This window comes from Electrophorus electricus, chromosome 7 (genome assembly GCF_041902795.1).
Source record: "Electrophorus electricus isolate QZ-2024a chromosome 7, ASM4190279v1, whole genome shotgun sequence".
NCBI classification, from domain to species: Eukaryota; Metazoa; Chordata; class Actinopteri; order Gymnotiformes; family Gymnotidae; genus Electrophorus; species Electrophorus electricus.
The window spans coordinates 12148323-12162500 of record NC_137503.1 but is presented as its reverse complement, the minus strand read 5'-3'; the positions used below and the strand labels follow the sequence as shown (position 1 = coordinate 12162500).

General features: G+C 38.5%; 1 protein-coding gene across 1 annotated transcript in view; it reads left to right on the top strand.

Moving 5' to 3' along the window:
- The window catches only part of nxph4 (neurexophilin 4), a 38997-nt gene extending 25274 nt beyond the window's left edge, over positions 1-13723 (top strand). The window contains exon 2 of the mRNA XM_027010944.3: positions 11118-13723. Coding sequence (XP_026866745.2) covers positions 11118-11939 — 822 coding nt within the window. The 3' untranslated portion in view covers positions 11940-13723. The remainder of the gene's footprint in view (positions 1-11117) is intronic.
- Positions 13724-14178: the final 455 nt, after the last annotated feature.

Below are 14178 nucleotides of genomic sequence, written 5' to 3'. Positions count from 1 at the left end.
GGGCCAAACGTGCCACAACTGCTCAATGCTCCGAGAGCCCTGTGTTTCTCAGTCAGCACTGTACAAACCGTAAACCAGTTGCTGAAATTCATGGGTTTTGAAGTTCTGAGTTTTGAGTTTTGAGAACTGAGAATGAGATCACGGTGAAAGTAACTTGATTAAATCTGACTGAGATGATTTGTCTCTCTGTGCTGCTATCAGGCTGTGACATCCTAGAAGCTTGCTCATGTTAGAATATGCTAACAGTAGAATTCAGTGTGCATAATTAATACAATTTATGAAATGAGCAAAATCCCTGGTGTGGAATTAACAATATGGGACTTATGTGTCTCAGGGGACTTACATAAAAACTGTTCATATGAATTTTGAACATAGTTGAAATCTTGAGAAGCAGGCCTGATTGTTTTAAGATATAGTGTAAAATAAATAAATGAACAAACTGAAATAAATAATCCTGTTGATCTTTATTGGCCAAGATCCAGTTGTGCTTCTTGGCGAGCCTGATCATCATGTTCTCGTAATGGTTTCAGAACACTCAGCTGACATTTCTCTTGCCTTACAAATACATTCCTCTTGCTTAGAAGGGGATATAATGGAATCAGATTGTAATAGATCTCTTTATGGACACTCTAAGCAGTGCACAGGAAATGAAAATGATCCTAGATTACATTAATGCAGAGTCAATTATCTTATTCCACCACTTTACTGATTAGATTTAAACACCTGTTCAATGGTCTAATTGCAGTTTATCTGGGAAATTTGACTGTAAAGGTGTTTCTGGTTCTGGTCCTGAAACATTGTGTGTGTGTGTGTGTGTGTGTGTGTGTGTGTGTGTGTGCGTGCGAGAGAGAGAGAGCGAGAGAGAGAAATTCTAGAAATGAAATTTAAAAAAAAGACAATATGACCTGACACAATCTCTTTTTGTTTTAACCATTTTTTGTGCTAAATGTTATTTATTTTCATGTGCCACAATGTTCCCCAAAACACCCGTTACTGCTAACATATTTTAGTAGTGTATGTTTACAAATAGTATATGTGTAAACTAATAAAATCATGACCCATGAAATAGAGATCTTTGTATATTTTGTTAATTCATAACATTTCAGCTTTCATTCTAATGAACATCCTGGAAACAATACCATTCTTCCTTCATAGCCTCTAATGATTTTTTTCTTCCATGACCTCTTGGTGATGTGTGTGTCATGTTTCAGTGTTTTAGCATTTGGACAATCTCTCCTGATTACTGGGGAGGTCAAGGAGCTCTCTGCTCTTCCTAAAACCTTTACAGTTATTGGCTGCGAGTCGATTCGCTTTGATATTTTCATGCTACACTACAGTACTGTGCTTTAATGAGGAGCTATTGGATTTCCACTATGTATTCTTTCGCCCCCAAAAATCCTTGCCATTCAGAATATTGATAGAGTTTTCAATAACACATAAGGTTGTAGGATGAGGACTGCATTTCTTTTTCAGTCAAGTTATGTCCATGAAGTGTCTTCTGCTATAAAACAAAAGACTAAATCTGCAGATCCGCAGATATGATTCCTACTACGAGAAAACTCACTTAGTTTTGATTGACCCGATGTCCATCGCCATGAGGCATTTACCACAATGCTAGCTCACATTAGAAAAATCTAAGGGGACAATACTGTGATTTTTGAGTAAATGGTCATTAGAAGAGCTGGAAACAAGTCAGAGAAGCATTTTACACAAATTATTGACTTAATAATGACCATAATGCCTAAAGTCTCTCTGGCCTTGATGGAGTAGATGATGTTTTTATGCATACACTTCAATAGGACCAATACCTTCAGCCCAAACCTTCAGTATCACCTGATGTATGTAATATGTAAATGTGTAATGTGGGACAGATGTCAAACTTTCTTGATAATAATATTCAAAATCCCTTGCTTGCTTGTCTGCATTTTTACTCTATAAATATATCTCTGTGAATATATTATTCTGTAAATATATTTGCCAGTTTTCTGAATATATCTCTGTCAGTCTTTTTGCAGAGGTTTGGAACAGGCGTTCAGCTTTCTTTGTTGGCCATTATGTGGATCCAGGAAGATTTTACTATGAGTGTTTCCCACAGTAAGGTCCAAAAATTGTCGCACCAACCAGGCAAATTATAAAGCAAGTAGGCGCTACCTAAAGCAGACCTATTATGCACATTTTCATTTTCAGTATTCCTAATTTTATTTTTGGGGTCTACTAGAATAGATTTATATGCTTCAGATTCCAAAACCACATTAATTTTCTCATATTGTTCATCTCTTTTCCCCATCTCTCTGAAACATTCTGTAGAGCACCTGTGTCTTTAAGACCCATTCTTCTGTTGAACCCAATCTGTTCTGACTGGTCAATTGTCAGCGCACTGCCACACCTACACATTCTCTTTTCTTGCAGATTGCGCTTGAAAACGATGCAGAACTTTTATCAGAGATGATTATCCGAAGTTTATGATTGTAGAAGGTTTAGACTGAAAATCATCATACTTTTCTGTAGGCCAACTCTTGGTGTTGTTTACTTTTAGGCACAATATATTTTCAAGATGTACTTTGCCTTAGAACTCATTATAGTGTCCGGTGGTTTCCAAGTTGTTCACAGTCCCGCAACAGTTGATAGCAACCATAACATTACAGTTTGTAATCACAAATAAAACCTCCAAACTTCGACATTATTTAACATCTAGTGATTGAAAAAAAAAAAACATTGCCATGTTTCCAAAAAATCTTAGGTAAAATTTGGCCTGCAGCTTATTAGCAAAACCATTATATCACAATTAGAATAGTTGTCAAGTCAGCCTCATTAGCCAAAAGGCCTTCAGCTGAGCACTGACACTATGACTAGAGCTGACAGTTCCACAGTAGAACATTCGTAGTAGTTACCTTGTTTGCTTTAAACATCACAGATCCTTAAATACTAATGCATACTTATAGGCTGTGAAACTGAATCTTCTGTTGGGCCATGCAAAGTTGGAACTACATTGTCTTCAGGAGTAAAAGAAGCGACAATCCAGCATTGAGCTGTGCATGGTTTTTAAGCAGTCCCAAGTGACATGCCAGTCACACAGTAAAATAATTGTAACAGTGGGAAAAATGAATTTCAACCACTGACGTCTTTGTGGTTCTACCTTCGGCAGAGCATACAAAGGAGATTTGCCCTCAAAATGTAGAACACATTATCTTCTCCACGTTGCTACAAAACTGAACAAACTCTTCCTAGCCTCACGTACTTGCTGTGTTGTGTGAGGGCATCCCAGATCTGCAGTTAGGTGGTCAATATGCAACGTGTTACAAGATTGCGTTATCTTGTAACAAAGAAAATGGCTGAAATTCTAATGAGTATTTCAGGAAGCTGAGAAAATTGGTTTCATTTCAAGAGCGTTATTCACTCTGGCATGTACTTTTTGTAACTTTGCAGACCATGCACAACAATCTATAAAACACACTTATGAAACCTGAAAAAACATAATAGGTCCCATTTAAAATGCATCTTATTATACATGAGGCTGGTGAATAACTGGATGTTTAAGAAGATGTATGACCCTATGCAGGTCAGTGCCAGTTTTGTGCTAATAAAGACTAAACAGGTGGCAATAACTATACTTAATACAACTTGGAACAAAGACTAATTATCATCATATAATTTGTCCTCGAGGTAGCATTCTAATTTTTAATGGTTTATCTTTAAGGTTTATATCTAAGTGCATGTCCTGATATTTTTTGTGATTAAAGAGTCATTTCTAATGCACAGGTTTACAGCCCCACAGCTGATCACAAAAGGCATTACAGTACATTAAGTGCCATCACAAAAAATGGGAAGCTAAGTCATATAGTGTATAAGACATTCAGCTATGTATATTCTGAAGCACATGTTCGAATCCAGTTCAGTGTGCTAGGTGGTAGTCCCTGTGTGTGCTAAGCTGAAATGCTAACATGTTTTGCCTATAATGCTGTAATCAGACCTTTTCTTTGTGGTTTCATGGTAACACCATGCTGGCTGCCCCATACTCTCTGTGCTTTGCATGTCTGTAAATAGTGGACCTTGGCCAGAGAGGTGAAAGTCACATCATGTAGAGATGCCAAACTCTCTCTGGCCACCTGCAACACACACACACACACACACACACACACACACACACACACATACACACAGACCGTGAACTCTGGCATTGTGTCTGGTGTGATGGAGTGAGCAGGGTCGGCTCTGGACAGGTGGAACAGGTGTAGGTCAGCTAGACTGGTGGGGTGGGGGGGTTGGATTGGAGTGGAGACCTTTCTCCCTGTAGCTGCTGCCACACTGCCAGTATAGGCTTACACACACAGACTCATTTATAGAGTGAACTATGGTCTATTCATGCCATCCCATGTCTTGGTACACTCACACTCACACTGTGTGTGTGTGTGTGTGTATAGAATTAAATGATTTTAGGATTACAAAATATCATTTCACCAGCCAATTCTATATAATAATCGTGATTCCATTACAGTAAAATCAACAAGCAACCTTGTAGGCAGCTTATGAGTCTGTATGTGATAGGTTGAATATTCTCTTGTTATGCCATAAATTTCTGTAATGTCAAATAGTATTAGTGTATTTAATGCTGTTAAGATCCAGTGAGCTACTGTAAAAGTACTGTAACTGATGTAAGTCAACTTTCTTTAGAATATGATGATATGCTCTAGAACTGCTGAATATAACTATACAGCAATTATTTGAACCATTACATTATGGGATAAGATTTACAGAACTTTGTGTAAACGGTTATTTAAGGATTTTGAAACATTTAAATTAACTCAATGAGTTTGTGTAAAGCAGCACTGAAGAAGTGTGGATTTAGTCATAAATGCTGTGAGTGGGCTGCAGTTCGAATTGCTAGCATCATTAGCCTTGTGTTATGACAAGAGCCACAACAACGGGCTTATTTTAATGAGACTCTTTCCTTTCAGAACCAATCATGAGAAATGGCAATGCACATTTTTTTATCCCTTCACTGCAACCCTCATTTACCAAATGCTCTTTGCCTCTCTTTTTGTACTGGAAAAAAGACGGCACGACAGCAACAATTAAGGAGCTGGGCTTCTTCTGGTGCCATGCGTGAGATGGTCCTTCACTTTGTAAATTGTTTATTTATTTATTAAAAAAACTTTTTTTTTTTTGGGGGGGGGGGGTTCTGTATCCCCCCTCCCCTTTACTGTTGCCTGTCCTACGAGTCTCTGTCTGTCCTACGAGTGTCTCTTTCTCTCTCTCCTTTTCTCTCTCCATAGCGTTTTCTTTCACAGTGTTATCAGTCTCAGTTCCAGTTCTCTGTTCTCTGATACTTCCTGACTTTGCCGCTTCCTTTTTCATGATAATCCAGCGACACCATTGGACTGCAAAACCATCTCTTTCTCTCTCTCCCTCCGTCTAACTTTCTTACTTTCTCTCGTCTCCTTCTCTACCACAGTGGTTTATCTCTTTCCCTTTGGGCTATATTTTGCTTCTCATAATTAAATGTCAGTTCCAGACACTTGGTTTCATACAAAATAAAAGAAAAAAAGTTTCTGCATTTTGTTCTCAATCCCACTGCCTGCATTTTGCGCTCAATCCCAAATTAATATAAATTAATTTAATCTCTCTCTCTCCTCTCTCTCTCTCTCTCTCTCTCTCTCTCTCTCTCTCTCTCTCTCTCTTTGTCCCCCTCTTGTCATTTCATTCTGCACAGTAAATCCTGACAACCAGTATTAGGTCAACTAAAGGCCTTTTGGTCTAAAATGGTCTCTTGCTGTAGAAAGAAACTCAAAACTACTGTCAGTGTTGAATGCTGTTGTTTAAAAACCCAATGTCAGTTGCTGTGTTAAGTGGCATTTATTTTTAAAAATTTTAAACAGTAAAAGGACAACAAGAAAAAAGACAAGTGGTATATTACAAGATGAAATTATTTGAAAACTATGCACATTCATAAACATGTACAAACATGTTTAAGCATATATGCAGTTGCACATTGTAAAACTTCCACTATTTAGATTGCAGTTTCAGGAAAATGCCTTTTGATGTTCAGTCCCCCACAGTTGTATCCATATTGTGGTGTCTAGACCCTGTGGTGGGTTGTGTGCACATACACAAACGCCCTGTGTGGGGTGTCACTGACAGAGGATCAATGTGTCTGAGGCTGAGTTGAAATGAATTGATTGTGGAAAATAAAACTCCAATTAGAGAAAAGAACAGGCAGACTGTGTGAGACAGACAGAGAGAGAGAGAACGAGAGAGCAAGAGGTACTCATGCTCTCATCAGTCCTTTGGGAAGAGCAACATGTCAGTGTAGACACACTGGAAACTCACAAATGGAGTTTGAGAGTGGAGAGAACGAGCGACAGATAGAAAAAGAGAGAGGAAAGGAGTGTAAGTGAAAAATGGTAAAACATTTTTCTTATTCAGTGCACCTCCTCATTTACCAAATGCCCTTCTAAATCTCCATTTTTTTGGTTTTTTTTCTGAACAAAAGAACATGGCTTGACAGCACTAATTAAGGAGCTGTGCATCTTCTCTACTTGTGTCATTTCTTTTTGTTGCTTTTCTACTCTCATGCTTTTTTTTTTTTTGTTTACAGTAAATCCCTACCTTGTCTGTGCTTTGTGAGTGCGAGTGCGACAAAATTACTCAGCCTAACATGGTGGCCATCGATCCTGAGCGTTCCAGGATTGTGGAGGTGTCTTAATGGCGTCTGCATTTGGCAACACCAGTGAACACTCTGGGACACAGTGTGATCCATGGTACTAACACTGCATTCCCATGCCTTTTCGACAACCTCAAGCCATGACTGGCTCCACGCGTTTAGGTTTTCTCTCTTGTCGAGATACTGTTTTGCTCGTATGACACTCAGATGAAGTTAGCGATTATTTATCACCCTCGTGCTCAGGAGCATGCATGCTCTCTACACTCTTCGCCTCTCTCATCCCCAATAATAGCGTTTTCCTCCTATAAACTTTCTCAAACGCACTGTAATCAAATTGTCTTTATATTAAATTCTTCAAGACCTACATATGTATACACAGCTTGGCTTCAAGGATTACTACATTTTGTGCTTGACTCACTAGGTTATTATCTCTATATAGAGAGGGAGAGAAAACGAGATGATGATGATGTATAAGAAGGAAAGACACTATCGTAAATCATGGTGCGTTTTATATTGCTGTTGTAAAAGATACTATATTTCCATTTAATACTAAGTATTGTTTTCTTCTGAGCTGTAAATGCATGTAGTTGAGTAACAGCTAACGACAAAGCTGAACTTGGTTCAACCTCGCTCAAAGATTTATTGCTGTGGTTTCATCCATGTAGAGACTACTCAACTGAATAATCTTGCAAAGCAGCATTCTTCGGACAGACAATGTTCAAAAACACTCCCAAAGACTTTGGCTATGTACTTTTACTCAGTGCTGATTGCTTTGTTAACCTCTGTACACTGATGTTAGACCATGCAGTTGTTGCATATCAGGTGAACCAAGAAAAGCCTATTTTGCAAAAAGCAAGTCTCTTTTGTTCTGAATAGCTTTTATTGTCTGCTCCAGTACTGAGTCAACATTCAGAGGCAGTTTCCAAATGCTTTGTTAGCATGGGGAAATGTTAGGCAGCAACACTGCTGACAAGAGAGTGGAGGCAATCGTCCTTACTAAAAGATCTCTTCATCCCCCTTCAAACCACCATTGAGCAGAGGAGACCTCAAACTGGGCTGGCAAGCGTGACCTCGAACACTTCATTATGGCATGACAGCACTCAGGCAGAAACATTTGCAGGAAAAGGAACAGATGTGCAGCGATCGTTCTTGTTCTTGTGTGTGTGTGTGTGTGTGTGTGTGTGTGTGTGTGTGTGTCTCCCAGGGAGGGTGAACCATGCTGAATAGGCATAGTATGAAGGACTTGAACACAGTTACCCTCATTATTATTGCGCTGTCCTCCTTTGTGTGTGTGTGCAGAGAGAGAGAGTGAGAACAATGTAATTTTGTAGAATGAGAACTGTAAATGGAGGGAAATTCAGTAATTATATGCTTAATTGTTACCATGACTTATTTACACTACCCTAACCCTTCTGCATTTCCTTTAGTTGACTAAAGAGTATTTAGGTCACTTCTTGTCCCCACTCTGCTTTTTTTCTGTTCCCTGCTGAGAAAAAAGTGAAGTGGGGACAAACCAACTACAAAGAGGTATCACACCCATATTTTGTTTTCTGAACTTATGGCACAATCCACAGTAACTTGCAATGTGGTGTTTATTCAGGTAAGATCAGTTGTGTACCTGCCCTTTGCCTGACCTGGAAATGCTTATTTAAAACTCCATATTTAATCTTGTGCATCATGAGTTGCCTTTTGTGGGACAGTGGCCAAATCAATATGCAGTGTTGTGCAATCATAACTGATCAATAGCGAGTGGAATGTTAGTTGCCATTTAAAGATAGTCGATACTGAGAAAGTGATGAGTGAGTTATTGCAGGGTAGGGAAGGCTTCCTTTGTGTGTGTGTGTGTGTGTGTGTGTGTGTGTGTGTGTGTGTGTGAGAGAACAGAGACCATTTGGATTTTCTTGTCTGTCAGTAGGGGTCAAAGGTGAGGAGTCAAAGGGCATGGTAGGTGCCTGTTGTCATGGTGATCTGGAGCTGAGCTGGGCAGGGGTTGATATAACAGATGGCACATCAGAAGATGGCTCTCCTCAGCTGTGCTGACTTGGCAGAGCGTCAGTGCAAGAAGGCGCCAAGGTGCCTGAGCATTTCCTGTGCTGCTTTATAGTAGAGCACTGCTTGAAACGATGCATGAAATCATCTCCTTTTTTTTTTTTTTTTTACAAGAACACAGCAGTTCCAAAGTTAAACATATTGCTTGTGTATTGAAAATGAATACTACCCACACCTTTTATTATAAACACAATCTCCCTTGAGAATTTATTTTAACTTAATTTCTTTTGATGCTTTATGTTACTTACTTGTTTAATGTTACACTCTTATTTTTTACATTAATTAATATGTACCATTCATTTATGCATATTCAATCTTAGTCATTTCTGAGTCACGGCTGAATGGTTAGTATCAAGTTCTCTTCCATCTGTGTTCAGTGGCAACTGGCTGTTTAAAATCCACTTGGAGTCATTATCCAGTCAATACCCATTCATCACCATCTCTTTTTTTAATCTATTGGGCCAGTGATCAATATTCCCCCACTTATTCCACTTCGATCAGTTCCCCTGATGTGGGCAGTCTGAAAGACGGGTAGAGGAAGAGGCCGTGATTTAAATTAATTGAATGGTCGTAGGCATCGCCAGGAGCATTGAAGAATGTTGCTACAAATGGCGACATGAATTTGGTGTCAGCTTACATTGACTGATGAGCACACGCATGGAAGTGTGTGTTTCAAAATGTCTAAGTTTTATTAGAATAAGATAGGGGCTGCTTCCCCTGGTGAACTTTGAGAGGAAGGACATGAAAGCTTTATGACATTGCCTGGTTGGTTTGTTTATCCATTAGTGGAGTTTTTCAGTGATAGGCTCTGGGCAGTTCTGGCGGCAGGGCCGTTGGTACTCCTCTGACCCTAAATGAAGGCTTTTTCTCTGAATTGGCACAAACTTAAAGTCTGAAGTGTCAGTGTGAGAGTGAACATGCGAATGTCTGTGTGTGTTTGTGTGATGCTTCTCAGACTTTTCCCTTTGTGAATTTTCCTTTCCTTTTGTGTGTGTGTGTGTGTGTGTGTGTGTGGTGTGTGTGTGCGTGTGCACTTGATGGCTGAGAGAAGATTAAACAACACATTCCTCATTTTCATATTATTCTGTGGACTTTCATTTGCATAATTATTCTATTTTTATATTTCTATGTTTATTTTACAATGTAGGTTTACTAATTGTTTATTTTATTTGCTCTTATGTTTTTCCATTTTCAAACCACATTGACAATACACCCTACTACACAGTCACTCACATTCTTCATTCTCATTATTCTGTGGCCTTTGTCTTCATTTGCATAATTGTTATATTTTCATATTTCTTTATTTATTTTTATAATTAAGTTTGCTAATTATTTATTTTGGTTATTTGCGCTTATGTTTTTCCATTTTGAAATGGAATTTTTTCCATTTCTATCTATCTATCTATCTATCTATCTATCTATCTATCTATCTATCTATCTATCTATCTATCTATCTATCTATCTATCTATCTATCTATCTATCTATGTTTGTCTGCCTGCCTGCCTGCCTGCCTTCATGTCTGTCTGTCTTTCTATCTAATAACTCAGCTCAGGAACCATCAATACACTGGATTAACTAACCAGTTTCAGAACAAAAGGTGGTTGCCCTTCTATCTTTGTGTTTACGTACAACCATGACAACAGCATTAATGTATGGTAAAAGTAGAAATGACATGAGGAGTGCTGGATGCAGGATCAGTGTGTGGAGTATGAGCTATCAGGTGCACTCCCTGTGAAATGAGAGAGTGGTCATAGCAGTAGCTGGTGTAGTGGAGCTTGCACAGGCATAACATTCCTAGAAACTTTAATCAACTCGATTTCTAGAGCTCATGGGAACTTTCTAAGATTTTGAGGAAAATAAACGGCTACAGAATCTAGATTTTCTACACTGGATATGTGAAACACATGTAAGGAATAAATCTGGACCATCTAAACTGTGAAACATGGCTACAGTATGAAGCACTATGCTTTCTGTGCACAAAACTCTATTGATTCTCCACTGATTGGAATTACTGCATCTACTCAAAGGCTTGCAGTGGTAAATGTACTTTGTATTGTGTTTTGTCAAAACACATGTAGATTGGAAATCATTCTCCTTCACTGCTGAGCTGTATGGAAAGCACTTGCCCACTGTGTTCTGTGTTTGAATAGGATAATACACATTCAGCAAGCAACAGGGCTTCTTAAATGAATTATTCAATATCACACTTTTCAGTAATACATGTGAATTATTAAGCGATAAATGAAGGTGAATCAAGGCATATGTGAATTACAAACCCGTTCTTTTATTATTTCAGTTTTTCACATTGTGTGAAAGTTTTTATTCCATGCTTTTTTGGCACTTGTAGTAAAGAAACTCATTTTGACTGATGGTTAATATTTTTACTTTCTGTGTGTCTTCTCTTAGGTGCATGGCCTAGAAAAACAGGTTGGCAAATCTTTGGATTACCTGGAACTAGGTGCAGCCGGGACCATCCTGAAAACCATTCCATATGGTGTAGGTGGTGGAGGGGGCATTGGAGCAGCAGGAGGCGTTAAGCCGCCCTTACAGACCTCCAGGATATTCTCCCCTATGGACCAGGCTCCCATGAAGTCCAAACCTCCCACCTTCAGCTACCAGAATCCTTATGACTGGGCTAAGAACCAGTCCCTGCTTCTGGATCAAACAGGCTACCGCTCCAAACGCAAGCCTCCCCTCAAAACTGCCATGAAGACCAAGAAGATCTTTGGCTGGGGAGACTTCTTCTTCAACGTCAAGACCCTTAAATTCAACCTGTTGGTGACGGGGAAAATTGTGGACCATGTCAATGGCACCTTTACTGTGTACTTCCGTCACAACTCCTCCAGCCTTGGCAATGTGTCCGTCAGCATCGTTCCACCCTCAAAGGTGGTGGAGTTTGAGGTGTTTCAACAGCAGGGTCCCCTTCACCACCCAGAAATCCAGTTTCACCAGCCCCACCAGTCCACCATCGACCCCAAGGACATCAAAACCTTCAACTGTCGTGTGGAGTATGAGAAGACCAACCGTGCTAAGAAGCCCAAACCCTGTCTATATGACCCATCTCAGACCTGCTTCACCGAGCACACCCAATCCCATGCTGCTTGGCTTTGCGCCAAACCCTTCAAAGTCATCTGTATTTTTATCTCCTTCTTCAGCATTGATTACAAGCTGGTGCAGAAGGTCTGTCCAGACTACAATTTTCAGAGCGAACAACCTTACTTTGGATGAGTAGTGACAAACTGAATGAAGGAGAGGTTGATGGGATGTGTTATCTGTCTCTTTCACATTCATAAAGTTAAAAGAATGTGGATCACATAAAAATGGTCAACATGGTGGACACTGAGCTTTTACACTTGAAAGAGGATTTTGTTCTGATTTTTCTCTGTATATACTGTAAACAAAACTAACTAACTCAGTTAAGCTATTAATATTTATTTATTGTTTTTGCTGACCTTTGTCTGTTTGACTGTTAGAAATAATTTTGGAAGAATGAGTGGGAACGTGTGATTTTTGTATCGTTCCTTTATATGACCCTGCACAATATGAAATTACTAGGAGTGAAAGTGATCATGGCACTGATTGTAACAGCATCAGAAACTGAAATTGCATCTGTGCTAGCAGATTGTTGTGGTTCATATTTAAACTTGTGCAACATATACATCACCTAAAAGCAGAAATTGTGCAACATATGGACTCATTACATTGGCGTACTAGCCACAATTTTTAATTTTGCCATCATGTTACTTTTGCCAAATGAAATGTCTTGCAGGTGCTCTGTATTTTTCCACTCCTGAAAAGACATGATGGGAAACAGAAGAAACCTTTGTCTGTTACCACTAAGTGCTGCTCATTTTCACAAATGCAGTCAGCTTATGCATCATACTCTAGCAAGCTCATCTTACCATGTAGAGAAGATATAGACTGGAACTTTAAACCTTTAAAAAGTATTCTGTCATAATCAGTACATTTAGCAAATATTCAAGCTTCCATTATATATCTAAACTAAAAATGGAGAATTGAGTACAGATATCCCTTAAAATTAAGAGCTGCTGCCCACATTTTATTCTGTTACAGAAAAATTCTAACATATCCATGGAAGAGACGGCATTCTCCCATCCCATAGATTTAACAAGATGATACTGTGCAGAGCTGCAGGTAGAAAGTTTAAAAATCACTTCTTATTTTGGATTTATCCTATTATCTAAATAGTTGAGCATGCCCTTGGATTACATCCTATGGTTTGAATGATATCTTAGATGCCTCAGAAGCTTGCATCTATGTGAAGAAGGGACATTAGGATCGGACTGATTAAAGCTGCTAAACTAAATATTTGGAGACAAATATGCATTATAACTGGCTTTGTGCTCATAGGCTGGATGATCAAGGTAATGTGTGTAATGAAAGAAATTATCTTTAACATGAATTACTTCTATGTATTATCTTGTGAAGGAATCAGATAAATTAAATTTAAAGATTAAAGTAAATATTGCCTAGTTAGTGTACTCTGGCTTAAGCTTAAAATGATGCAAAAATATATCCATGTCAATAAGTTGCTGATGCAAGGAGAGAGAGATATAGTCACATCTCACCTTATTCTTGTTCATTTTGTTCAGTTTTGTTTGCGCAGTAAAGCACCAAAAATTGAACTCTCTTAATTTCTGGACAACCGATTAGTCTGTGAAACAAAGAGGCTATCTGAAGAATACAGAGGCTATCTGAAGAACTGAAATCACAGGTCTGTATTGCTTGATAATGTGTATATTTGAAATTGGAAAAAAATATTGTGTGTAAATAATGTATCACAAATAAAATATTAAATCTGGTATGGTTGGTCATGTAATTTGTGGATGTTTATGGTCAAATTAATAATGAACTGCAATGCATTAACATCAGCATTTTCTGGCTGCTGCATTTGTTCTACAAGAAGACATTTCATATGTCCTAATTTCATTTCAAATGCTGACAGTGCTGATAATGCTATTATACAATACCTGGTAGATAAACTAGTACTTTCAATATCACCAGCATGACTGGCTGGTTGTGTAATTAAATGACACCCATTTTTATTAAATGGCACCCACTCTCTATAAAAACCTCAGCACATTCCAAACTTCCATGGCCACCGTGTTGTGTTTATTGGGATGTAGAATATGACAAAGGCCTGTTGTGTCCTTTATCATTTATCATGGCCTTGGAGCCACTGAAGCAATCCCAAATGTCTCCAATACAAAACCAATAACAACCAATAACTCAAAATGCTTAATTGTCTAATTTTCTGATGACATGCTCCTTTTTCTTGTTGGTTCTCTCAATCGATTTTTGGTCTTTTAAGATTCTTAAAATATAGTGAGCTATAAGGCTGTCAGCTGAAATGCATTTGTCCTCATGTTGCTCAATAACAGCACCTCTAACTTTATCTTTAGACTTCTATCAAGTAAATTGTTTCATGTATTATCAAGTTATGACA